This window comes from Aplidium turbinatum, chromosome 18 (assembly GCF_918807975.1).
Source record: "Aplidium turbinatum chromosome 18, kaAplTurb1.1, whole genome shotgun sequence".
Taxonomy (NCBI): domain Eukaryota; kingdom Metazoa; phylum Chordata; class Ascidiacea; order Aplousobranchia; family Polyclinidae; genus Aplidium; species Aplidium turbinatum.
The window spans coordinates 18,592,465-18,620,307 of NC_137489.1; the positions used below are offsets into that span (position 1 = coordinate 18,592,465).

The 27,843-nt window shown below is 38.2% G+C and overlaps 1 protein-coding gene across 1 annotated transcript; it reads right to left on the reverse strand.

The window, feature by feature from the left end:
* Positions 1–1,083: 1,083 nt before the first annotated feature.
* LOC145787462 (uncharacterized) lies at positions 1,084–27,843 on the reverse strand. Its single transcript, XM_082599209.1, has 5 exons — positions 27,673–27,843; positions 23,507–23,626; positions 21,552–21,761; positions 3,823–4,149; positions 1,084–3,468 (listed from the first exon to the last, which is right to left on the reverse strand). The coding sequence occupies exons 1-5, from the start codon at positions 27,761–27,763 to the stop codon at positions 2,225–2,227; spliced, it is 1,992 nt and encodes a 663-aa protein (XP_082455335.1). The 5' UTR covers positions 27,764–27,843; the 3' UTR covers positions 1,084–2,224.

Below are 27,843 nucleotides of genomic sequence, written 5' to 3' on the forward strand. Positions count from 1 at the left end.
GCCCACAGGATGTCCTTTGGTGATAACGAAGCATTCTCAAAAACAAGAATATAACTAAGTTAAGAACCAGCTCGTCTACTCGATCATGATTGGTGGGATATTCCGCCCCGTTAGCTCAGTGGTTACGAGCCCGGCTCAAGATTACACGGCGCTGGTTCGACTCTCGGGATGTGCGCTTGAGCAACGCATTTCAGGACTGCTCTCCATTTAGCGGTACTTAATGGATGGAATAATTTCAGGCAACAACACGTCAGCAATCGGAAACTTCACTCAGCCAATCTCGGTAACCGGCCCTGCGTCAAGAGCCTCTACAAGTGTGCGAAACTACCAGAAATAGCCTATCAAGGCTTTGTCAGTCCGAGGATAAAGATTCAATAACCAACCAACCATATCAGAACAACTATCCACTTGAGTGCTAATTAGGCCTACACAGCTGTTGTGTAAAATAAGCTACAAGATTATAAGTAACACAGCACCTTATTCGGTCAAGAAATCATAAACAAGAAAAAATATTTATGACGGGGTAAAGTGGATCACCACTGGTCCACTTTACCCCACCTCTACATTACTACTAATTTAACTGTTGGTCAAATTTAGGCTAGTCAGCAACAAGAGTGAATCTACGTAATGCGTACGTGATATAGTGAGGCTCATTTTTATTATTCAAAAAAACTTCTACCTTATGTACATAAGATACAATTTAAGTTACCATACATACCTTTCAATAGATCAGAGGGTGCCAAAAGTAATTTCCACGCTTTTTTGTGTCTTCTAAACCATAAAACCTTGAATAATGACGTGTGCAGCTACTTTTCGTCATGCTTCACTAAACTTAATGGTATCCGCACAATAGTGAAACTTTAATAGCAAAAAAAGGCGGGGTTCCACTTTACCCCGTTGGTCCGCTTTACCCCACCTTCCCCTACATCTGAACAATCCTGTCTCACACGAAAGAAGAAGCCTACCTACCTACAGAGGCGTATTGTCGCAGCATCATCTACGGTTTTCTTGAAACGTTTTCTAGTCAAAAACTAACTCGGTTACCTCTGAAACAAGTTCCAATCACAAAAAGTCGTGTCAGAAACGTCACCAGAAACTGTAGAATTTTAACGTTATGACCAAGTAGCTCAGGATAGGCTACATTGTCTCATACAAACTAAAAATTTGAATGGTGATGAACAAATTAAACCATAAAGATGATAAATGCATCCGAATGAAGAGATAAACGCATTGAACAAAAAGAAATAATGATGAAAGGAAGGATAAAAAGCTAAAGCACAAGTGAAGTGACCGGGCCACGACTTTTCAAAGCGTAGGCTACCATAAAAAATTCCCTACTTGAAACTTGACCAATCAAAGTCGCGCTGATCAGTAGGGTAGGCACTTTGACATTTATTATTTTGAACATTGTTTGGTAATTACATAAAAAAAAGAGCAATAGCAGTGGTGGGAATCAAACCAATGTCAATGGAATGACTATCACCGCCCTAACCCTCTGCGCCAAGTCAGCCGATGGCAAACCCATGACTTAATTTAGGGACGATTTCCGTTTTTCCTTTGTTCTTTCGAAGTTTCAACATAAGTTTTTTTTATGGTAGGCTACCTTTTGGAAAGTTGCGACCGGGCCTGCGTCAGTGGTTCAAAGCATCTACACGTATGCGAATACGAAATTTCCAGGCTCTCAGAGAAGCTTTCCCAGTCCGAGGGTAAAGATTCAATCAATCAACGTTTATGAAATATTGGTTGGTTTTGAATCTTTATCCTCGGACTGACGACGCCTCGATGGTTATTCCTGGTAGTTTCGCATAAATTACTTGTAGAGACTATTGACACAGGTCCGGTTACGGATATTCGCAGAGTGAAGTTTTTCCAATTGTTGAAGTGTTGTTGCCGGGGAATTATTCCATTCACTAGACACTAGGTGCTGCTGAATGGAGAGCAATCCTAAATTGCGTTGCTCAAGCGCACACCCCCAGAGCCGAACTTGAGCCGGGTGCGTAACCACTGAGCTAACGGGCGGACAAAAGTATTATTGCTTAATAAGTATGCACACCTTACAATAGGCATTCTTTCGCACCTATTCTCATTCGTTGAAAGTAGGCTATTATAAAGCTTATAACTTTTTGATATTGCAGCAGTAGGACTATGAAACTGAATATCACATTTGATCTCAATCACAAACTGGAACACCACTTGACATGGATAGACAATTAATCATATAACTTCAAACATAATATTGGTTAATATTTTTCGTTCCCGGTAAATCTCGGCGCCCGGTTTGTCGCCGTTGATAATATTCGTATATCGGGCTATCTCTGGGTAGGGAATTGTCGTAAAACGAGTCCCTTCTCTCCAACCTCCCGTTTGTGCGACCCAAGTTTAACGTTCTTGCTGTGTTTGAATGGTGTTGTTGAGGCTGCAGCGACACATAGTGATCTCCAATGTTAGAGGAGTACGCGGTTAGATGTCGCTGCTGCGTCATGTTTTGGGAAATTGGATTTCTGTTGGGTTGCTGTGGCTGATTAAATCCCTTCTTAGCGGTGTGGTGAGGGATGTTTTGGTCGCTTATAGACTTATGTCCATAGTTTGTTGGCTTTGGAAACGGTGGAAGATCTAGCTTCCGCTTCGGGGAGCTGGAGGATGATTGATGCTTCCGTATAGAAGCAAGGTGGGCATTGTGTGTCACTGGAAGTGCGGAATGCATCTCTCCATTGGTTTGAGAAAGTTGTTCATTTATTTGAGTAGGTTCTGGCGTGTGACGGTATGTATTGTGTGACGAGATTGAGCGCTCAGGTGGTGTGTGCACTGCAGTGGTGCCTGCGGAAGAAACGACGTTTCTATTGTCAGAAAATTCATACTCGCTGGTGTCATCATCATCTATATTGGCAGTTTCGTGACCAGTCATCATCGATTGCGAGAAGCGCGTTTGGTCAATTCCTTCTTCAGATTGTAGCAACCGCGGAAACACGGGAAGTGGCCCTTCAAATTGACTTCGACTGTTGACAACCGCGCTTATTATGTCATCATCAGAAAAAGAAGTCGAGTTCGGTGTAAACTTGTAGCTGTTCTCGCTGTCCAGATGATTACGTTGCCATGGGGCGTTTGCGCAGCAGCAGGAGCACCACTTCTTGAGCAGGATGTGAGTCTTTGTTCGTTCCTTCCGACAGCAATCCTGGCTGTGGTCAATGTAGTCGGTATGGTTGTTGAGATGTCCATCTGATGCATGACAAGACTGATCAGCAAAGACGTTTTCTGGGCGACTATAAGTCGATTCATTCTGTGTAGGATGTGGAGCCCTCATGAGGCTAGCCCCTTCCTCACTGTGATCTGAGTTGTGTTTCTTTGTTCGACGCATAGTTTCGGAGCAGAAGTCCTTTTTGTCGCATCCACAAAGCAGAAATATCACAGCGAGAAGTAAACCGATGCATAGACTCCCCAGCACCACCACAAGAATCCGATCCGAATGTTCTAGAAATTTTATAACTTATTAGTGGAAAATGTTTGCTGTGTAGATACAATAACAGTACAAATTCATGCAAAATTCAACGTATGAGAAAATAATCTGAAAAGGTGTGAAAATAACATTGTTTTAATTCAACATCAAGTAAACAAAAAAAAACAGAAAGTGAACAACATCTTTGGCTTTCACGAAGTCCTTAGCCTATTGGATGCAAATAAACTGCACAAAGCGTTAACAAGTTTGGCTGTGCAAAATTTTTTCAATTATCTAGCGTGGAATTTCTAAAATTACTCGACATATAAAACTATACATCAGATATGTGCTTACAACAGTAAGCCTGCTTTTGAAAGAAGGATACGTACCGCGCAAATAAGCAAGAAGTTGCGCAATGGTGTTGAACAGAACGTAATCTTGTGACAAAACAATTTCTATTGAGATTGTAGAAGCTGTTGCGGTGGCAGCAAAATTATAAGTGTTTTGAGTAGAAGCTATTGTTGTTCCCGTCTCCATTGCTATATCTTTGTCGGAACTTTTGTCGGTCGTGTTAACTTTTCCAACGGAAAACATCAAAGCTGTTGTCAATTCCACGCTCGTTGCAAAGGATTGATCACTGGCGGCAGTAGAAGAAATGGTAGATTCAACTTCATCATCAAACTCGATGCGAAATGGTTTCTCTCGTGAAGAATCTTCTGAAATTAAAAAATTTAAGTTCAAAAAGATTGACTCACAAGTCACAAGCTAATCGAACAAGGAAGGATTAGCAGACGCGCCAAGGTGCACTGCATTACTGTTCTTGCAATGACCTGTTGAGGTGTGCTGCAACCGAAAGGTTCCAAAACAACAAGACAATATGGCATGATATCGAATGTAAAATTTGCAATTGAGAGAAAGTGGAACAATGTGTAGCACTTCTGATTTATTTAGTGTCTCTATAATTTCTCCTTCAACTGCCTTGCCTGAACCAGACATCCACGACCTCAGACAACTGGTCTGCCCAAGTTTTTTTTTTTTACATGATTTATGAACAATTGTTTCTGCTTTGTTTGTCAGGTGCCTGCTTTTCCACAATTTTACCAGTTAAAGCGTGGTGTTCCAGTTTTTATCTGCCAATAACGTGGTCAAAATTGAACTTTTATACACGCAAGATCGATCGATTGATTGTATCTTTATCCTCGGTCTGGGAAAGCTTCCTTGAGAGCTTTTCCTGGCAGTTTCGCATACTTGTAGAGGCTTTGAACCACTGACCCAGGCCGGTCACTGAGATTGACAGAGTGAAGTTTCTGATTGTTAAAGTCTTGTTGTTGGGAAATTTTGCAATCCACTAGGTGCCGCTAAACTTATGGTTGACAACCAATTTTCAGAAAAGGAACTTAAATGAATTAAAATTTTAAGTCAAAAAAGAAATAACTCAAAACCGATAGACTACGGGTCAGAAGACATTATCAGTCGTTTCAACAAACCAAAGGTTAACACTTCAATATTGTGAAATTTGTTTGAAAAAGTTGAAAACTGGGGTTCTAACATTTCATTTCACATCAAACGCGTAGACTCTAACTTTTATCAGAATAAACGAAGTGAAATTCTAAAGATCTATTGGAACGCACTGCTTGGATTCATTTAAACATGTTACATTTATCTCCTGTTTCTCCTACAGACCTGCAACAACACTTTTAATATTTTGTGAAATTCACATTTAAACACGCAAGAGCATAAATTGCTTTTCAGTGTAAGGTAAAAACGATTGTCGGTTGGCATTTGCAACAAGCGTTAACGTTTAAGTTATGTTGTGTGACTTTCAGAAAACATCATAACGTTTATCAAACAAAGCCAACAAAATACATGATAGACAACGGGAAATAAGCAAAACAATTACAGCGCAGTCTAATCCACTGTGCTTCGATTTAGTGGAAAGTAGTCTAGTTTATTAAACTGAAAGTTCAATCAAAGTAAACCCCACCATACTAGATATTAGTTTTTATTACGCAACTGGTGTGAGCTTTCGTCAAACTTTGTGATTACGTTGGAGAGGATGATTTCAAACGGAAACGGATGAGGGACATTCTACATAGGTTGCACAAGCAGCCAAGAACCATGATTCAGCAACGTTAGCGCAGAAGCAGGGACTGATTAAAAACGTACAAAGTCTGAAAAGTCATTGGGCGAGGCATCTCTATAGAATGTTGTTATTGATCTTAAACTATTGAAATAGATGCAAAGCTATTTCAATGCTTATTTACACTGAGTTTTTTAAGTTAGTCATTATCTGAAGTGATGTTTGAACTGAAATCTAGTGCCATGCAAAGAGATTGTCTAATGTCTATTCTAACATATTGGCCCCAGGTTGAGCTGCAAAGTTATGCAACTTCTTGTTGAAAGTACACAACTCCGTCTTGTCAAGAAATTTTACAAAATGCTTGAAAGTGAAAACAAAGGTTGGCTGAATTGCCTTCCGCCTACGTTCAATCCAAATATTTACTCCGTGTATACAAAAATGAAAACAAGAAAATTAAACATATTTGAATCGATGAGAAAGAACCGGATTCAACACAAAGCTGTAATTGAAAGATAATAGGCAACTTTTTCCAGACTTGCAAACGTCGTTAAAAAACCTGCTTCTACAAATGACAAGTAGCCTAAAACGAAGCAAAGTTGGATTTTACTAGACCAAAGCATATTGTCTTATATATTCATGTTAATGTTTATAGTGGAGTGGTGAGAACCTTGGAACGGCAATCGAAAGGGCGCCGGTTCGACAACGCTCAAGAGCATGCCGCTGTGTTTTTGGCAGGACACTTAAAGACATGCCTGAAGGTGGACATCAAGATTGGCTTCCTTGCCTCCCGTCCACTTAGGGAACGTTCAAATATTACGTAACGCCTTCGAGGGAGAGGGGGGGTTTATGCAAAGCGTTACGTTAGCGTCACATCGGGGGGGAGGGGGTTCAAGCAAAACGTTGCGTAACGCTTTCGAGTACGGAATGGTAGTTTTTTGTGCTGAATTCGTAGTGAAAAAGTGTTACATGGGGGAGGAGGGGATTGAAAAAAGCGTTACGTTGGCGTTACATGGGGGAGGAAAGGGTCAAAAATTCGGAAAAAAAGCGTTACGTAATATTTGAACGTTCTCTTAATCTAAATCTTTAACCTCCAGGTGTAAGCCTGGATACGACAAACAAACAAAATGTTAATGTTCACCCGCAACAGAAATTTTGCGATTGCAATTTGTGTAATAGATTAATATACAGTAAATGGTTATAGGCGAATTCTTCGTAAACAATTCTTCGTAAAGCAATTCTTCGTAAGCAATTCTTAGTAAAACAATTGTTAGTAAACAGTTGTTGGTGAAATGAAATCCGTAAAAGAATTTTTCGTAAAGCATTTCTTCGTATACATCAAATCTCCATTGCATGCACGAATAAATGCTTTGGGAAGAATTGTTTCACAAAGAATTTACTTTACGAAGAATTGTTTTACGAAAAATTGCTTACGAAGAATTGCTTTACGAAGAACTGTTTACGAAGAAAACGTCGGACACCACAGTAAATCTAACGCTATGAATTTGGTATATTGATTGTTCATGTTAATAAGAGGGTTGCACTAATCAGAGAATGCAACAGCAGCTACAAATTCCAAATCAACATACCCTCGTTTGTTATTGCCTCCAGAAAACCACTTAATTCGCTCACTCGTACAAATATCTATGTTTGCTACATCAACATACCAATATAATTAATATTAACGACAACCAACATTAAAGCTAGTCGGTTGTTTTGAAAGCATTAGCGAAGTGAATGTGGAAGTAATTCGATGCAAGGTTGAGTCAATTATCGCATGGTGGGAATTGAAAACAATCAGGGCAGTGCATTGAAGAATCCACTCTTAGAAATGACATATCTCAACGTCAAAACAACATTGAACACTTTTGATTGCCGGGCGGGTACGTGTGCAAGGGTTGGGCCATAAATAGTCATGAAGAAAAGCCGAAAAGCACCCACAACACAAAATACATTTATGTTAACATTTTCAGACATCTGTGTAAACAACGGTGATGTAATTAATTTATAAAATGAGAATATATTTCTTTATGTGTTTGTTTTTATCATCAAGAAGCAGCGCAACGTCACAGCCGAGATGGATGATCGAAAGTGAATCGTCAAGACAGCAAAGAGCCGGTTGCACACAAAATTGCAACCTCATCCGCAACAGGTGGATAGCAGCAGGATTCCCATTTGCAAAAACACATAAAACAATCGCCACTAGCCTATACTTATATGCTGTATCAACAACAAGCGGCCATTAAAATGTAGATAATAATCACCAATTAGTACTCACATGCTCGGAAGAAGAAATGACTGTGATAGCCACATACATTTTATGTTCAAGTAAATTGAATCGTTATGATCAAATATTACCGATTTCTTTTTTGCACCTTTTACCATCCCGCAAAGGGTGAAAGAGACTGTAAACGCAAAGGTTACTTTGAGAATAGTGATTCAATTTACTTGGATTTGCTCTGCTTAGCATTGCACAAAGCATAGAGCACTCTTTTGTGGTATTATTACCAATTATTGTATTACATTTCATGTTTATTTTTCCCGTGATTCTGTTCTTCTTGCAGATGGATATACAATTTTAAATTGTGTAGAATTAGACTTAAACGCAATGCATTTTAAAGTCAGCTCTCAATTTAACGTCTACTGGAATACATCGCATATAACGAAACGCCATGTACTTGCAGTCAGGGCCGTTGAGAGGGCAATTAGGGCCCGGTACCAATGAGATCTTTGGGCCCTAAAATTAATAAGAAAAGACATTTATAAGAAAAAACGCACCATATCTAACACGAGGTTGTTTCTTTATGTTTTCGGACCCCTTGGAAAGGTTAGGGCCCTTAAAATCATTTCTGGTTCAAAAGTACCCCTGGACCCCCTGTCAACGCTACTGCTTGTAGAAACTACAATTATGTCGATCACCATGATTTCGTTGCGCCATGGTTCAAAATTTGTCAAGTATAATTATGCAAAAGGAATAGGATTTAGACTTTAGAGCAACACTGAGGCTTATACAATAGACCATCTTCTTTTGTGCCTTCAGCTTACCAACCAGTTCTGCAAGTGGGACCTTTTTGCGTACAACTTTAACAACATCGAGGAAGAGTAGACTAACTCGTAGACTATCAATTCTATTCAGAAACTCGAATGGAAAAGAAATCTCCTACATAACCGCAAACATCTTTTCAGGATGTGTGGGCCAAGACCGTGCGATAATGGAATTATACAAGAGCACTTATTTGATTGCCCTCTTCCCAATCTATGTGCCCATTCCAGGCTACGTCAAGTTGGTGTGACCAAACCATGTAAAGGGAGCTGCGACCGGGCAATTGAACAGGTATGTTGCTTAAATATTGCATTGGTTTAAACTTTAAAGCTTAAAACATTCATTATGTTTCCATTATGTTGCAAGCATATAAAGTGGTTAATTTGTAAAGATTCTTTATCGAATCGTTGTTTGTGTGCAGGTAGTGGCGGATCCAGGGGGGGGGGGGGGGCGAGATAGCCTTACTTGCCTAAAACACAGAAAAGTAGCTTTATTTATGATGTATTTTCAAGGTCGACTTAATGTAGACCTACACATCATTGTTTTTGTTGAAATCGCTCTCTACCTAAGGCTACTTGCTGAATCTGCCCTGTGTGCAGGTAGAGCTACAGTGCGAAAACAACTCCAAGTGCCGAGTGGTTCAAGACAGATACTGCACAGATGCATCGGGATGTGTGGGGTCGTGGACTCCATGGAACGAATTTTCAAAATGCGATGCCTCTGGATTCCAGAAACGAGAAAGAAGGTAAAGTTTTACATTAGTTTTGATATTGTCACAAAACAACCTGAGGTAAAAAGTTTACTGTTTGATCACACAAGTAGGCTGACAAGGTCATACGTGCAGCAACAGGGTTTAGTTGTTCTTATAAACAGATTTAAATTCAACACAACATAAAATGTGCTTTTAATCTTTCAAAGAGAATCATCGACCAGTGAAACCTGGTAAGATTTCAAACAATTGAATTTCTTGTAGGCTAATGATGACATCATTTTATTGGGTTGCTTCAAGCTGGCGGAAGTTGTTGTGAGGCAATTTTACAGCTACGTAAGGGGAAACCCCATTCATAAAGTTTATATAGAAAATGATTTCTCGCAAAAAGTGAGGAACCTACCAGATATCAGAAAGGTTAAAACTAAGAGTGCCACAAAGGAAATAACGAAATCACCATGCGGAAGTGCAATTTCCTTTCTCCAAAACAGACTGATGATAACATAGAGTTGCAACACTTCAATAACTCATTGTTTTGGGGGACCGAAACGGTCCCCCAAATTTCTCCAGCGGTTTCCCAAAATTTGGACTTGCAACTAGTCAGTAGAAAAATAATGGTTGTTTTTCGCTATGTCTTAAGCAAATATGGCTATTTGTTGGTATTTAAATGAAACACTTGCGGTCTCTTAAAACTACTTAGCGGTCACCCAAACCAAACCTTAAAAACACCCTGCTCATAAACATTTTTAATAAAACAGGATAATTAGCCTACATTATACTTCATTTAAATGTAGGCTACTCTTCACAATTTCAGCCAGATTCCACCTACGCATTGACATTGTGCCACTCCACATGCAGAAATAATTGGAAGAACAAGATAGCTGGGTTAGATGGCTGGCACCATTCTTCAGGGGTCGTTTTTGACGAGCGGTTTTACAACATCCATGTTGTGAGGCACGAAAGGTTTTCATAACATTCAAGGATGTTCAGTTGTTACAGCCAGTAGCCTCATATTCATCATTTCTCACTTGAACAACGTAAAACCAACACTTTTCAATTCATGTTATGCAAAGATCAGAAGACTTTTCTCTTTCATCCTTTGCTCGCAATAGTGCATTTGTATAACGCTGCAGTCAAAAAGATGGGAGCTATGACAAAGGAGGTCAAAGTTTAAAAACACAAGTAGGCTAAACCTTACATATGCTGCGCGATATGCCTAGATGAAATTCATTTTGTAGCCTGCGGGTTGACGTGATAAAATCAATCAGTTTGCAAAACAAACTTTTACTTCGGAAAATGCTTTGACCGATGCAATTATAGCATGCCCCGTTAGCTCAGTGGTTACTCGCCCGATTCAAAATCAAGCGGTTCTGGTTCAGCTTTAGGGGTGTGTGCTTGAGCAACGCATTTCAGGACTGCTTTCTATTCAGCGGCACTTAATGGATGGAATGATTTCCCGGCAACACTTAAACAACAATTGGAAACTTCACTCTGGCAATTTCGGTGACTGGGCCTGTTAGTTGATTTAAAGCCTCTACTAGAATGCGAAAGTGCCAAGAAAAATCTCTGCAAGAAGCTTTCCCAGTCCGAGGATAAAGATCAAAACAAATGAACTGAAAATTTTGAAAGTTGAAACTTGTAGCCTTGTTTATCAAAGTCAAATCTTCCGCAGTGAGATGGTGTCATGTGAAGTTTACATGAGATTCCACTATCATAGGACAAATTGCCCGAGATCAAATTAAAAATGTCTATATGTTGGCTGCTAAATCTTTTCCTTTATAATATCCTATATCAATCAATGATGTTGACCCTGACTTCATTTTAAGTATAATCTTTTCATGCAACCATGTTCACATATAGCTTGGATAATGTTTGCACGTTCATATATGTTTCTATGGAACAGCAAATATCGCAAGTTTGCAACGCAATCATGAGACCAAGAACTAGAGACAAAATGAAAGAAATATCAATAAATTTCCGAGTTCCTTTAAAAATGAACAGTTTTGTATTAGATTTTGTCTGTTAATTAAGCCAAGTTGCCATTGATAGTTACAAGATAAAAACTCGTGCACCCCTCAGTACAGATTTGTGTTTTATGAAACATAATCAAAATGTGGGAATAGTAAAACATTCATCAGTGGATGTGAGTATTAACGTTTTGGTTGTGTCAGGAACGTCACTTCGAAATAACTTGGACCATGGCCACCTGGAGATGCGGTCTGATTTGTTACATTTTGCAGATTTTGATTACAGCTAATGCTAGTGCTTGACCATGGACTTCTAAATAGTAGCATCTGGACTGGAAACTCAGTGGGCAACAGGAGGCCAAACAGTTGGTACAACAGTTGGCCAACAGCCAAGTAACTAACCCTGTTGGCCCACTGTTGGCCAACTGTTGTACCAACTGTTTGGCCTCCTGTTGCCCACTGAGTTTCCAGTCCAGATGCTACTATTTAGAAGTCCATGGCTTGACTGACATTTTTTGAGATGTTTTTACTTTTTGCGGTTTCCTAATGGCATAAAACTTTTTGTTGCCTTGGGGAAGCAGTAGCAAATGAGAAAAAGTGAGTTGAAAAACGCAAAATCAGACTGCTATTGAAAATTAACAGTCTGACTAAAATCTTCGAAATCAAATTTTCTTTGTTTTTCAACATCTGATGATGTTAAAACCTATTGTGTCATCTGGGAAAAACAGTAAAGAAAGCGTAAAAATCTAATTTAAAGAAAAAATTATTTAAACGTTCGCCCAAAGTTAGAAAAACCTGGAAATTTCTGCAAAATGTGACAAATCAGGCCGTATCTTTAGGTGGCCATGCTTGGACATAAATGCGCCTTGATATTTTGTAACTTGTTTATATTTGCTTGTGCAGATGCCTTCTAGCCGACCGAGTGACGAAAAGTATTTATTGTCAAAATAGCTCTGGAAAATACGAACAGGCTGACACAAAACCTTGCCTTGCCTCTCGACGCATCAACAGACCTTGCAGTGTTCATGATTCTGACACAAGATCAACTGTTGCGTAAGTGAAATGTCAAAACTTGGCAAGAGCCAGCAAGTCTTCTATCAAGCGATAGGCCGAATTTAAAACAATTTCAGACATAGCGGCCATAGGCGCCTAAGCCGTGGGGGCGTGGGGGCCAGGCCCCCACGCATATTTCTGCGTGGGAGCAACTTTTTATGCTGCATTGATACATAAAACAATAGATGAACTAGCGATCGGCAGCAGGAAAACATTTTTAAATGCAAACCGCAACAGCTTCGCGATAAATAATCACTAGAACGAGTAGCGATGCTACAATCCCACCCCAGACAAAAAAATCTGTCATTTTCACATTGATTTAACGTCTGCAGACGTTAAATCAAAAATGAAAATGACAAAAATGACATCAGATGTTGAATGCACCCAAAAACAACATAATTTGCTACGTGGACGCAGCGTGCGTTTAGCTTAATGCGCTTGCAAACAGACTCGATGTCGCTTTCGAAAGTCGAAACCTCTGCAGAGAATTGTCGCGGCAGTGAATCGCTTGCTGTGAAATTGAACTTGAAGTCTCGGGGCCCGAGGTAACCACTAACCAACGTAACAAGGGCTGGTACAAACCGCATTGCGCACACGCGGCATAATCAACACAACAACGGACTCGCGCAAACTGCATGGCGCACACACGACCGTTGCCATAGAAACCCGATCAAAGGCGGGTAATATGCGCATTTTTTGTTTCATCTGCAACACGAAAACGGGCGTATTACAGCGAATTGAAACTTGAAAGCTGGTCAGCGATAAGTTGCGATATTGTAGTGAAAAGGGAGCAATGTCAAGTCGAAAACTTAATCAAACGTCTCTCCGTAACTATTTTTCAAGGGCTGTTTACGGATGTCAGAAACTTTTAAATTTATTCAAGGTGACGTGCTGTTCGCTGTTGAATTGATGTATACATGAATGATTTTACTTTCAACAGGTATATTTTCAAGCGTATGATCAAGTTAGTACTTTCATTCCATTTACAGACAATACCTTTTAGTAAACCTTTTCGTCTCTTGTTTCATGCTAATAAATCTAGTTCGTTGCTAAACTTTATGTTGTGCTTAGCTTAAAGAGTCGCAGTTCATCAACCGCTAGCCAACGCAGACGCATAACATGTGTTTGTTTATAATAATTAACGTTAGGTCGAACGTAGCGATAACTCCGAGTGTGGCAATAAAAGCAATCCTAGTGTGACGACATACTGTAATAACGTCATCCATCTGCGTGACATTTCGCTGAATTTACGTTGCTGCTGATGAAACACGCGTTCGCCCCCACGGCCAAAAAAATAGTTAGGCGCCTATGATAGCGGCACAATCTTTGTTACCACAAATTTCGTATCACATAAATTAATATTAACTGAGACATTCCGAACGACAAAGCGTGTGCTCTATAAATGTTTATGTTTCTATTGTTATTTTTTAATTTAACCTGACAGAAATACACAAAACGAGAACTGCCAATTCAAAATATCTAAGTTTTGTATTTGAAGTCGCAAATAACTGGTTGGCTCTTTATTGCTAACTGTCATTGTGTTAGTTTATCTATATTCAGGCTTATGCTTGATAGTTTCAAGACGTCACTGCATGCAAGAGAACCAATCCTTATGACAGCATTCACAACTATCTTAAGTTTCTTCAAGAAGACACGGCCGTGTGCCGTTGATGGTGTTAAACTAACAATGAGCCATTGACATATGAGAAAAATTATATTCAATGTCATCATCAGAGTTCACTCAATTCTGCTTGTTATTTTATAGAACTCGCAACAAACAATGTCAGTGCCTGTGCTCCAATATCAGTAATGTCCTGCCACAGCAAGTGTTGTATGGAAAGTGTAATGAAGATCAGTCTGAACAAAACCTTGCGAGCAATGGTTCTTGTGGAAGGTAAGTGGAAGCAAGCGAAATGAAATTAAAAATTTGTAGGAGAATAAACTGATTCATTGATTTCACGTTTAGGTTAACATTCGCTCATGAAATCCCTTGTGGATTATTTCTGATTCATATCTTTGAATTATTTTAATACCAGTTCTTCATCTACAAAGTTATTGGAAAACTGAACTATTTTTAATTCAAAAATGGACCAAAAATCAAATCTTACTACACTACACTTCGCTCAAATTTAAATGTCGTAATAAAAGTAATGGGCGTTTTGAAGATAACGGCAGAGTATGTCTCATAGACAACCGAACAAAAAAATATTACAAATCATCAATTGTTTTAAATTTAACAGAATCAACCAGATGCAGGTTTCGTGTGAAGGTTCTTTGGCGAACAGGCATTGTGCAATGGCGGAAGGAATATTTATTTGTCAGTTGTATCAAGAATGGGGTCCCTGGGGACCTTGGATGACGAGGAAAAAGAGCAACCATGATGTAAGATCCAACGGAATGAGTTCTACTTGTTCTATTTGAATATTTGACTAAGTTCTATTTGAATAAGCTTAACTGAACATGATCTAGCTGCCAGCTGATCGAAATCGATTTTTAGCTATTTATGATTGAACTGACTCGTGTGAAAATAAATTCCTTTGCAAGATCCAACGGATGATGATCTGTGGCGTTTCACGTTTTCTTCTTCCACGTGGCATAATCATTTGAATGATTTTTAAGCCATTTTTGTTTCTATCATTTCATAGAAGAAAATGTCAAGAAAATTACTTCTTCCAGCTTGTTGAAGTAATTAAAGGCTTACTAAATGAAAATTTCAAACGGGAATTAAGCATTAAAATGAGTAAACTGAACATTCAAGAATACATTTCATAAAAAATTACCGAAAAAAAATTTGTTTTCAATGGCGCTGGCAAGGCCCAAAGTCCAATGTTTCATTTATTTTCATTTTTTTCAAAATGACCAAAAAGTGCAAACACTGCTCGAGAATACGTCACTAAAGACAGCAATAACAAAAGCCACGTTACCACATCTGATGTTTTGAGCAAACTGTCTGATGTTTTGATGTTGAAATGTGTTGTTTTGATGTACATACATACATAGCCTACAGTCAAATCCCCCGCAGTAGCAATTGTTGCGCGATTAGCTGATTGCTATAGTCTTTAGTGACGTAACTGTACAGTCGCACGCTTCACTGCTCAGGCCAAATCTACTTTTGAAAGCTCTGACAAAATCACGCGCGCAATGGTGGTCAGACCGCAATGGGGCCAAATTTTTTTCAAAATCGTTTTATGGCAGCATGTTAAACACAAAGAACGTGGAAAATCGCCAAGTCAGGTTTTTCCTTTAGTATCCCTTTAAGGCTTAAACTAACCAAATGATTAATTGCTAATGGCATAAATAAAAAAAAAATTATTGGACCGTAATTCGGACTTTTAAAAGAGTTTTAAATCAGGACATCAATAGTTTCTCCAATTTCAATGTAATACAAACAAAACACTGATCGTGTATTAAATACTAACTGCTTCTTTGCTTTCGTGTTACTCACAGAAAAAATATATTTTGGAGTGAGTCGGCGCGTCACAAATTCAACAAGTATTCATCCATTTCGGAATAACTTTACAAAAAAATGTTTTGGTATTTGCACACTAGAAAATGTTTCGGCCGAACAGGTGTTTGTAAAACAAGTTTATCAGAAAACATAAATCGCTCCCAAGTAACACAAAAACATTTTTAGTATCGTCGAAGACACCAATGGTGCTCCACGAACTTCTTTCCGTTACTGAAAAATATACCATGCCAACGCTCTGTCAAAATACAAGAAGAATGCAGAGACATCAAGGGTAAGTGTTCAACAATAAAAAGTTAATAAGGTGATTTTTATGTTCATTCTTTAGTAACAGAAGTTAATAATTTTGAAATTATTTTGTATACTAGGAAAGTTATTGTTTTGGCAATTGTGTTGATGCTGCCACACGACATTAAATGTGAAAGCCAAGTTTCCTTTTATTTGAATCTACTTGAACGCCAAGAAGAAATAAATGTTACCTGTTGCCAAACGGCTCAAGTTAACCGAAACTTATATGTTGTGTTCAGCATCAAGCCACTGTTGCTGCAGTCGATCAGCTGATACTCTTTGCAGCGATTTCCTCCACTCCTAATCTCCATCTCATTCTATCCATCACAACGTCTTCCTTCAGTCCATCTTTGTCTGCCTCATCTTTCACCTTTTCTTTTTGAACCTCCCTGTTTCATCTTCCCATCTACCTTCAAAGTCAATACCTTTCAAAAAAACTTCTTTCCTCCCTTCTTAGTACATGTCCATACAATCTTACTCCGTTTGCCCTGGCAAACCTCCATCACTGCCCGACATTTACTCCTCCAAGGGCAGTTGGCCTGTCAACGCTGGAGGACTCTACAATCAAGTGGCTGCTCGAAGAATGCCTGGACATTTGACCCCAATGAAATGAAGACCAAAAAAACAACCTCTCATACGAAAGAAGAAGAAGCATATACACCAGTTCTTCAGTCTTTTTCTAGACTTTTTGCACCACACATTGCTCTCCCCATTGCCTTTTCCGTTCTTCTCAGAATTGCAAATTCACTCTCTCATAGCATCTCACCTCAGCACTCTCTTAGTCTGTGAATAGATATTGGCTATATTTAATCAAACTACTAATGTCTGTCACGTTTTATATACAGATCCAGTTACGCCTGGAGGTCAAGGGCTTGATGCCTGGGTGGTCGTGGTGATTACAGTACTACTAGTCATCATTTTTGTTCTTATTATTATTCTCTGTTTCTACAAAAAGAAACAAAACTCTCGAAGAAAAAGCAAAATCAAGAATGTTGTCAAAAAGATTGATATTGAAATGATTGAAAAAGATGATGATAATGTGTTTGCGGAAAAACCTTTACCGCATCCAACCACTGAGAACAAAAGCGGAGAAGTCCAGCAAGATTCCCACAATCGTTTGACTGTCTTCCAGAGATTTCAAAGAGTCTCAGAGCACTTTTACGAATCAATTTCTAGCAGGGACAGGTCAAAGTCCTCTTCCACAGAACGGTCCTTACCGGAAGAGGCTGACAATCAAAAGCTGACAAGGTTCAATCAAATGGAAAATCAAGAATCAAATCAAAGCTATGCTGAGACAGTTGATGATAAAGCATCCGATACACAGGTGGGACAAATTTATTTTATTAAATCTTATTAAGTTAAGGTATTTAAGTCGACACTGCTGGAATTCTGGTGATTTAATGTAAACAAACTACCAGAAATGCAGAAATCCACTCGTTTGTAACAAAAATAACAAACAGCACATGGTTTGTTCAAGAAACAGTTTTGTTGTTCTATTAACTCTAAATCTTTTCCAGGTAATTAACAAGCTGTCAATTTTTTCAATTTTCACATGAAACTGTATTTCAGAAGACAGTGTGGTCAAAAGGAATACTAGGTCGGAACAAATCTCCAAACCCCAAGCAACCGTTTCGTATCTCGGTGACTATAACTGACCCCCAAGGAGTGCAGGTGGAAAAAAGCATCTACAAGCCCAAACTGAAGCATCTTTATGCACATAAAAAGGTTCATGTTTTGTTGAGTCTTGATGTGCCTTTAAACGTGATAAACTCTTTTTAACAGAGAAGCTATGCAAAGCATACCACAGTGATTATAGTTTAGACCTTAAGTGAGTTTGTTTGTTTGTGCTGTTTCTGTCTGTCTGAGAATGAAAACCGACAGGATGAAGTCTCATTCGTTTAAACGTTTCGCTACCGATTGTGCAAAGTAGCTCCTCATCGTTTGTCCTATAAAGGAATAGGTTTGCAGTTACCACGTCACAATACCATTCTGAAGATACCAATTCTTTCTGTTACGTAACTGTAAACAAATGTTGTAGTTTGTGCCAGATTTCAAAACTATGCGTTCAATCCATGTCGATATCCTCCATCCTATCAACGTGTCTCAAGTTAATTAAACATAAACAAAATATTGTTATCTGTGTCAGACGTTTAAACAAACTATGTTTTCAAACCTATTTGATTTCGCTTCAGGATCATTCACCAAACCATGGCAGGAAGAAACGATGGAGCAGGGTTCCATCTCCACAATCAAATAAAAAAACGAAGTCTTCCAGCAAACATAACGATGAAGAACCAAATCACATACGGGAACACGGTACTAAAGCTGAGGATGCATATTATTCACTCTTCTTTGGCGTCCGCAGTAAAATTTTTGTGAAGAGTTTTTTTGTTTTTTTTAAGGTTTAATAAACATGTTTTCGGGTCATTCCACGCAGCTTATTACTAAATAAAAAAGCTTTGGTAGAGAGTTTGCTTTGTGGAACCATAGAGAAATAAAACAAAGTAACTTCAGCGGGTTTAACATCAGGTATTACACACACAATTTTTTTTCATTTTATGTATATTGCAGATATGTAATTCCTGATGAGGACACACGTACGTGTCGAAAACGTTAGAATTTATTTTTAATTATGTTATATTTGTGTATGTAATACATGATGTTAAACCCGCTGAAGTTAGGCCTACTTTGTTTTATTTCTCTATTACTAAATACTTTAGCCAATCTAGACTTGGAACACTGCAAAAATAACCCAGTGATTTGCTGTTTTCGAAAATTGCGCCAAATATTGACGTTCAACTCTACTAGTAAATTTGTTGACTAAAATTTACAATCCCATTTGAATGCACATTCTTTTGACAAACGAGGTTCGTTTCAGTTTGCTTTATTGCCGTTGGTGTGAACTGAATTGTTTTGACCCTGCTTATTTGATCATTGAATGCAGCAGCAACAGCTTATCGTAGATATATTTGCCTAATCAAGGGTCATTCGTGATAGACAGCTACTCTTTTATTTTACAGTGCAATCGGTGAAGTATGCGAATGCTACAACTCTTCATTTAGAAACAAACATTCAGAGCTCTGACAATGATAAATACGGATTAAGGAGATTTCTTCAAAAACTTAAAAGACCACCCCCAGCCAACAAGTCAACAAATCATCATCAGTATGATGAAGTTCCCAAACAACACGTGTCTACATATCCAAGTGCGGAATTGAATAATCATCAAAAAATAGCAGTTTTTGACTCTTCAAAAGGCGAGGATGATGATGATGATACATTGTGGTCTGACAGTACCTTTGATGGTGAGAACTATTTTTCATTAAACGTTTGTTGAAAATCCAGTTATAGATTTACAATAAATTTCATTGAATGGTTGATATCGATATTGCTGTTTAATTATCACAAACAAAACTAATATGTCGTGTGTACTGCTGTGTACAAATATTTTAAACATTCATTATGGTTTATTTAGCTTTACATTAAACCTTCACTCCAAAAAAAACACTTTATCATTTTCACCTCAGTAATCTACATCTTGTCCTATTGTGCTTTGTCACTTCTAGCGTTACTATTTTATACGATATTGTAGCCTAAATCTTTCTTTTCAATCACGTTAGCACCTCTGTATCACGCATCCCCCTTTAGGATTTTTTTCCTATATTCCGACTTCTTTTGGTCTCATTATCAGATCTTCTCTGCATGCTTTTTTGTCTGCTGTTTGTTAACACATACAACCAAGAATATTGACACATTTCACCGTTTTCTCTTGGAATTTCATTGTAAGAGGTCCACTCACTCCACTGTGTTCTTCATATAGTTGCTGCAACCTTAAAGTATCTTATCGATAGTGTGAATTTACGCTTTGTATTGTTTGTATTTGTTTACAGATGATGACTATCCTCTGCCATCAAGCAAAACAAATAAGCAAAAGTCGTCTCGAAAAAAACACAAAAGACATAAATCAACAGACCAAGTTAGCAAGACTCCTAAACTTCTAACTCCAAATACCGACGCACGATCTCAAATGGTTGATCGTTGGTCAGAACAACCTACTCTGAAGGCGACTGACGTCACAACAACAAAATCGACGCTCACGGTCAGCTCAGCGCGACCTTTGTTGAATCAAGCGGGATACATTGATATGACTGTGGTGTCGGGAGATCAGTCGATGCCCAGGATGAATCGGGTACAACTGAAAACCCCATTTGTGTCGCAGAAGCCCACAGCAGGAAGCCCACGATCTGTGATTCTATCTCCCGTTGGGTCCCCACGTCGAGAAGTCGATGTCAAATATGTCACCCCCAACTCAGTAGCAAGCTTCACCAACCTACAATATAAGGGAGACTTGCCTACAGATAAACACGGTTACTTACATCTTGACTATTCAAGCATGACTTAACTGCTGAAGAACCAAAGACTTTGTGAACGAAGCTTCAAAATCAAGCGGCGCTGGTTCGACTCTCGTGGTATGCGCTTGAGCAACGTATTCTAAGGACTGCTCTTCATTCAGCGGCACCTGCATTTAGTAATTCCCCGGGAACGACACTTCAACAATCGAAAATTTCACTCTGTTAATCTCAGTAACCGGCCCTGTGTTAAAAGCCTCTACAAGTAGGCAAAACTATCAAGGTTTTGTTAGTCCAAGGATAATGATTCAAAACCAAACCAATAGTCAAAAATTTTAAGCTGCTCTAAAAAGTGAAGCTGGATATTACAATATAGATACGTGTATACAAACCAATCAATGCCAAAACGATATGGAGCGATCATATTCAAAATTATTCACCAATTACGCGCTTGAAAAGTTAGTATACAAACATCATGAAGTCAAATGGGTCGTTATATCGAATAAACTCATTTTCTGTCCATGCAATGACTTTCGTCTAAGGTAAAGACCCACATTGGATTGATAGACATAGATTAGACATGCTACTTCATGTCTTTTCAATGTTTATTCTGATAACAAATGATGTGGAATAGTTTGTTATTGCTCTACCCCATTGACGCCCAGCCTTCTGAAGGCTGCTAGGAAGTGGGATCACTATGTGTAGTTTTGCAGCCTATTGTCTCGTATTAGCAATTTTGGTTAATACATTAATATTTGATGAAGCTTTGGTAAAGAGTTTGCTTTGTTAAACCATAGACAGACAAATATCTATATTTCAAGTTTGTTTCGTATGTGAAAGTTCTGTAGGCAATGATCTGACAATTAATCTTTCAACTAGATGCATTTAATTACCATATTTGTTATTATATAAACCTTAATTTTGCCGTTATCTATTGTGAATATGTTTTGGATTGCTTTTCAAGTCTTTTCACGTTGAAAACTCTGAAAACTAAATTTGAGCCGAATAATAAAAACATCGCACCGGAAGTCAATAAGTCATAACCACAAAGAAACATAAAAACTAGAAAGCTCGTTCGGTGAGCAACTTCACCTGCTATAACTCTATAACTTGTGAAAATAAAAACAAGAGCAATCAAATATGAATCTACCACTAACGTCACTCACCAAAGTCAGTTGCCTTGACTGTACTGATCACTTGTTGTTGTGCGTTAGTCGTTGTGGGCATAGGTGTCCGTCGAGATTGCTTGGTGGCTGGAGTAGACATTACTTCAGAGACTGGTTCTGGTAAACCATTTGTCGAAGAAACTGTCAGGATTCTATTGTTTGTTAATGAACTGAATGTCGTTGTAGTTGTTGACGAATGAGCGGATACGACTGAATAAAGACAACATTGTATTACTTTCAGAGCTGGCGATTATTTTTAGGTTAGTTTCAGCCTGTTAGAGTTTCGCTGAAATAAAGTAAAAAGAAAGAGTGTAAAAAAACACAGAAATAAATCACTCGTGCTTTCTAATCTAACCACCGAAACAACATCAAGATTTCATATTAGCTTTATACCAAAACCTTCCAGTATCTTGCTTTAAATACAACACGTTGCAGTGTCAATCACCCTTTTGGTCTATTTCCAGCGCACCACAATTCAAGTACGTCCAACAGTGATGCAACAAGTCATTCAATTCAAGTAATTATTCATTTGGGCAATTAAAACAGTCTCTCGTTCAATTGATTGAATTCAATGGATATCAAACATTTAAGCATAAATTTTCATTCGTTGAGGTTGTATCAACCCTTGTGCTTGCAGGCAGACTTGAACAGGTATACCACTCCATCCCAAGCGTCCCAAGTTGATGCCAAGCAATGATCGCCTTGGCCAGGTTATCAATTACACAGTGGAACAGGCGCGGATTTATGGGGGGGGCCCAGGGGGCCCGGGCCCCCCCCGAAATTTTGTGAGGAATTGTTGAAATTGTATGCTTTCGCATCAAATGGTTTGATATGCTTCTAAACAGCTAATGTTAGTCCCACGGCGGACTTAACTTACCACGGGGGGATAAGTTTTTGTTATTATGGTTGAAATTACCCATCGATCAGACTCCGTTATTTTCTTTCATACAACTTCAAATACATTTTAATAGTAACATTTGTTGGAGCTGAAACCAACGCTGAACCAAATGGCGTCAGTTGCAACAATCTGAAACCCCTGAATGGCTCAGTGGCGTAGCCAGGGGGGGGTTGAGGGTTTCAACCCCCCCCTTTGGCACGCGTGTGACGTCACGATATTGAGAATGATGCTTTCAGTCTCTCTATGTCTCTAAAAAAAAGTTTACTTAACTTTAAATGAAACTGCATTAAATGAGCGAGTTTTGCCAATACCAAACATTCAAATATCTCAGCCAGGAATTAGCAACAAGAAAACATAGAGACTTAGCTTTATTTCCGAAAAATGCCGAAGAAAACATGATCTTATCCTTTTGTTATGCCACCGGACAGCACCATTTTATAGGAATATTCATACCTACATTTTTGTTGAAAATGCTCTCAGAATGCACAAAATTTAAAGTAAATTTTCAAAATTTTCAGGGGGAGGCCCCCCAGACCTCCGCTGCTGGGTGTCGTCTTAGGCGAACACGCAGGCGGGCTTTGCCCGCCCGACGTCATAAAAAAAAACCTTTCAAAATTTCTAGCCAAGCCACTGGAATGCCTGTTTTATAGTTTTTAGTCTTCTTTATAATTTCCATCAATTACGTATATGCCTGCAAACATAAAATATATCCAATTGGTCATGGATACTCCATGCAGGGTTTTAAACCAGATTTCAAGTTTACTTTGCATGCTTAGCAATTTTTATTGAAGCAACATTTATTTTTTAAACATTCACAATTGATGAAAATGGCTGTTTTAATGTCTATTTTATATCATATCTAGGCTATATGTCGTAGTATCATTATTGTTCATATGTGCTTTATCTTTTTCTTTCTTTTTAATTGATTTTCAAATTTTCTGGCCCCCCCCCGAAAAAAACTCCTAGATCCGCGCCTACAGTGGAACATTCATTTTATTATGAAATCATATTTCATGCTAACAAATATAGTAAAATAATAGTTTGAGTTCCCACTTACTTTTAGGCTTGATTAGAATATCGGGTTCGAAAGCGCTGGACTCCTCGCTCTGTGACGCAGTAAAAGACGAGGGCTCGATGACGTCATGTTGAGATGCTGCCGATGACGCACCTGATGATGCTAATGAATAAAACTCATTTTTATTGATACATTTTGGAACTAAAGCAACCAAGGAAGCCATGATGAGAATAATAAGAAAAACGTTGTTAAAGTCCCAAGTAAAGGAGTTATTAGCCAACTGAACGACAATTCACATAAATGTGTCATCTGATTGTTTTTATCGTTCTGAATACTTTCAACTCTTCCAATGCTCATTGCTCATTGCATGTAAATTTGTAACAGCAGATACACTGACGACATCCAAAGTGGCTCTTTGTGACCTTTGTGCATTTGCAGTGTGTGTATTATTTCGCTGTTTTGTTTTGGATATGAACAGCTTTGTCTGATGCAAATAAATAATAATAATAAACTATCAAGGCACTCTATGCCAATCCAGACAGCAAATCCGTCATGTTTACATTGATGCTTCATCTGCAGACGTTGAATCAATGTAAACATGATGGACTTTGCTGTCAGGAAAACAATAAATACAATTATACAAAAAGCGCTCAATGCCAAGCAAAAAAGCAATATACGCACAACGTCTGGACCCAACCTACACTCCAACGTTTCGTATAAAGTGCAGAAAGTTGTAATAATTCTATTCCGCAACCACGCCTTACACTGTAATCGCCCATGAGTGTAAGTGTGATGGTTGCAATGCATGAAAATAAGACAAACTTCTTTAGAGAACAAGCTGACATACCATATAAGAAAATAAAATTTGCGTTGTTTGATCTTATTTAGTCAAAGTCAAATAACAATCGTAGAAAGTCAAATAACAATCGACGATTTCAAGAGTGATAGCAAATAATTTCTATTTATTCAACACTTACGGGCATTGCGAAAGCCTGTAAGCAAAGAACAGGAAAAATGGAAAGAACGAGTCAAAGCATGTTCAGATAGCTCCATCTTCGACGTGGTCATAGTTTCGGTGTTGTCCGGGAAATATTGCCAATCCTTATCCGGAAAATGACAAACGCTCAATTAGCAGAGACTCAGTTGATGACGAATGAAAAAAGTTGGCAAATTTAAGACATTTGTCCAACAATAGTTATTCTCAATTGCCATCGTATTTATCACGAGCAGCTAACAAAGGTTCTTGCAACCGCACATCAGCAGAGAACTCCAAAAACGAGTTTATTTTACTTGGTTGAAGACATTCACTAGAAAACGACTGGCTTGTTTAAATAGCGGACAACCTGATTCATGCAGTTTGTTATGGTGTCATGTTTACAAATGTCCTTGTGTTGTACTGACAACAGTGGTTCACATCGTCAACCTTTGGTTAACCGCATTTGAAACGACCGATGTAACTTTACAGAGCGAAAGGTCAAAACTGCTTCAAACATCGGAGCGTCATACTGTAAGCATGACGTCATATAATAAATAGTTTGATTCTTTGGAAACGCCCCGGAGATTTTAAGATAAAATGCGTCGGTCGGATCGCTAAAACGAAGACGAATCGCGCAATAAGCAAATTTGAACAACTGCAGAATCAACAAAATTGGACGATCAATGCCTGCGATGGTACAACGATGAAAAGTTATCAAACCATCGAACTTCATTCGGCGAACAAGCTACAACTGGCACCTCGCGCATGAATAAATCATCAAAATCAAAACAACAAAGGTTGAAGAACAATCAAAGTCATATAGCTTGTACAAATAAATGATTACTTAAAAGAAAGTGTTATTGTTTTTACAAAACTAATACTGGGGAATTTACAAAGCTTACCCCGCGGAAGTTTATATGTCAAAAATAAAACGTTCGTCATTTTTTCAAACTTTAATTTTTTTCAGTTCCTTTTATCCCTAAGAATTAATTCTTTTCCACTTCAAAATGCAAGAACGCATATGGGACTAGACCCCAGACAGCAAATCAAGCGTTTTCCTTTAAAGACAATAATTGCTAATTTAAAAGATGGTGGATTTATTGTCTGGGCAAAAACAGCGACATGTGAAGGTTGCAAATTAGGACTTTGGTACTATAATCCATTCAATCTGTGATCGGGTTGAGCGACTGTAACAATACAGGCTACATTTCTACAATCAAAGTATAGACAGCATTAAAGCCACCAGCAATGTTCAAATAATGGTGTTTGAAACAAAAATATATTAAAATGATATTTTTACCTAATGGTGACGCAAAAAGTGTTTCGTCTTAATTTTGTTTTCAACAAATTACTTTCCGATGAAGAATTTTGGTTCAATTCGAAGCGTGAAACAAATACTCGTTTCTCACAAACTAACTTGAATTGTTAATTTAATAGCACTTAAGGTGAAGTCTTAAGAGATGTGGTTGCAAGAAGGAAGTCGCACCCCCTTACAAATAAAAAAAAAAAACGTCTTGAATTTAGGCAAAAATGTTCAGTTGTTTGGGCAAATTGTCAATTGTTGGGTTTTTGAAAGTATATTTCCAAAGACAAAATTCGGGCAAATTTTGTTTGCACCCACAAAAATGTTTTAGTTTTATTCTCCTACGTCTATGATGAAGACAAGTTAGTTTTCGAACACTGAGCATGAGTTTAGTATCCACATTTTAGGTCCTTTCTTTTTTGATTAAGTTAATTGTTTGATCGGTTTTATGAGCTCATATCGAAGCTCAGAAAGAATGCTTTCTATAACCAACGTTCTGGCTACTATAAACAACGTAATAAGTGATATTACCAAGAAAGGATCTGCTGCTATGGACGGAGAATAAATGGAAACAAACAAGATTATTACCAGCAACAAACTTAACCCTAATCCGTCATGAAACTGGTTAAAAGTTTGATAAACTTCCGTGTAGGATTGAAGCATGGACCAAAGCACTAGGATTCTGTTTCACGAATTGCGATCAATATGAAATTGACTGTCCGTATCCATTTATCCAACCTCAAGCCATAGGCAAAACTGGAGAGTATGTTTGCTAACATTGCTGGCTTATCAAAAATTAATATTACAGCGGTGCAGTAAGTTCTTAACTCGATAACATAAACCATCAACAGAATAATTTGAAGCCTGTGTTTTCAGATTACACACAGCACATCATTAGTGGACAAGTACATTGTATATTATCGTCAGATACCACGCAGGTAAGCACATACTATCGTCAGATATCACGCAGGTAAGCACACACTATCCCCAGATCGGAATGGCCCGTTTCGGTGAGTCCGATTCGGTGAGTCCGATCCCTATTCGGTGATTTTTTCAATTTTTTTTTTTAAATTATCGGGTAGGCTACCGTAGCCTAATTATCATTGCCGTTTTAGGGTTAATGGATAGGGTTAGAAGTTAGAAACTCACCGAATTGAACTCACCGAATCGGACTCACCGAATAGTAACAGACCCCCCAGATACCAGGCTAATCAATTTAACAATGCTTAACATATGTTGCAACAAGCAGCCAAAACATATCAGATTCAATATTTCTATTTTCATTTGACTCATTTCACTGGCAAGTAGCCTATGTCACACAGCGAGGTTCTAACTGGAGAAGACAGCCATCCTGTGTCTGTGTATGTAAAGGAAATTTTTGACGTAGGCGAAACTTTTACGATTAGCACTCCGATATAATTTCTCAGCAGCCTTTCAATTGCATCTGGCTATGGAGTGTGTATCTTTTCAAAACATTTCCCAAAATTAATTTACCTGTGAAGCAACGCCAACCTCATCTATCACATAAATATGTGAAGGGGTGATGGAAATAGTTAAAATATATTTGTTTGGTTTTGCAAATTCAGTCACATGCAGCTTGTGGTAAATTCTATTCGAAAGGGTACGTCGCACAATCACTAAAAAGGGATCATCACGCTAAAAGAGACATTGAGAACATTAGGTTAACAAAAATGAGCACCCCAGAGAGCAAATCAACCGTTTTTTACATTGACTCAACGTCCGCAGACGTTGAATCAATGTAAAAAAAACGGTTGGTTTGCTGTCTGGGTAATTTAAATTTGTTCAAAGAGATATTACGGAATAATAAAATGTATTATACAACATACTGATTACTGAAGTAATCATAACTTTAAAAGTATTTTAAGACGTATTTTGTTTATTTCAATTGATACTGTTTCAAATACTCACCCAAAAACAGCACACAAAGAATAGCTTTCATTTCGGCTTTATAAAATATATTAGCACCAATATAATCCAGAATGTTATTTGGTCGTTTCATGAGGGCTTCGAAAAGTTAACTTTTAAAACCATGACTTATATGGCACAGCCTATGACGTAAGTCAGAAGCAGCAAAATCAA

Coding starts and splice junctions, on each gene's coding strand:
- LOC145787462 (XM_082599209.1), bottom strand. CDS start 27,763: ATGAAACGACCAAATAACATTCTGGATTATATTGGTGCTAATATATTT. Junction 23,627..27,672: donor TCTTTGTGTGCTGTTTTTGG/GTGAGTATTTGA, acceptor TTTATTCATTAG/CATCATCAGGTGCGTCATCG. Junction 21,762..23,506: donor TATTCTAATCAAGCCTAAAA/GTAAGTGGGAAC, acceptor GTCTTTATTCAG/TCGTATCCGCTCATTCGTCA.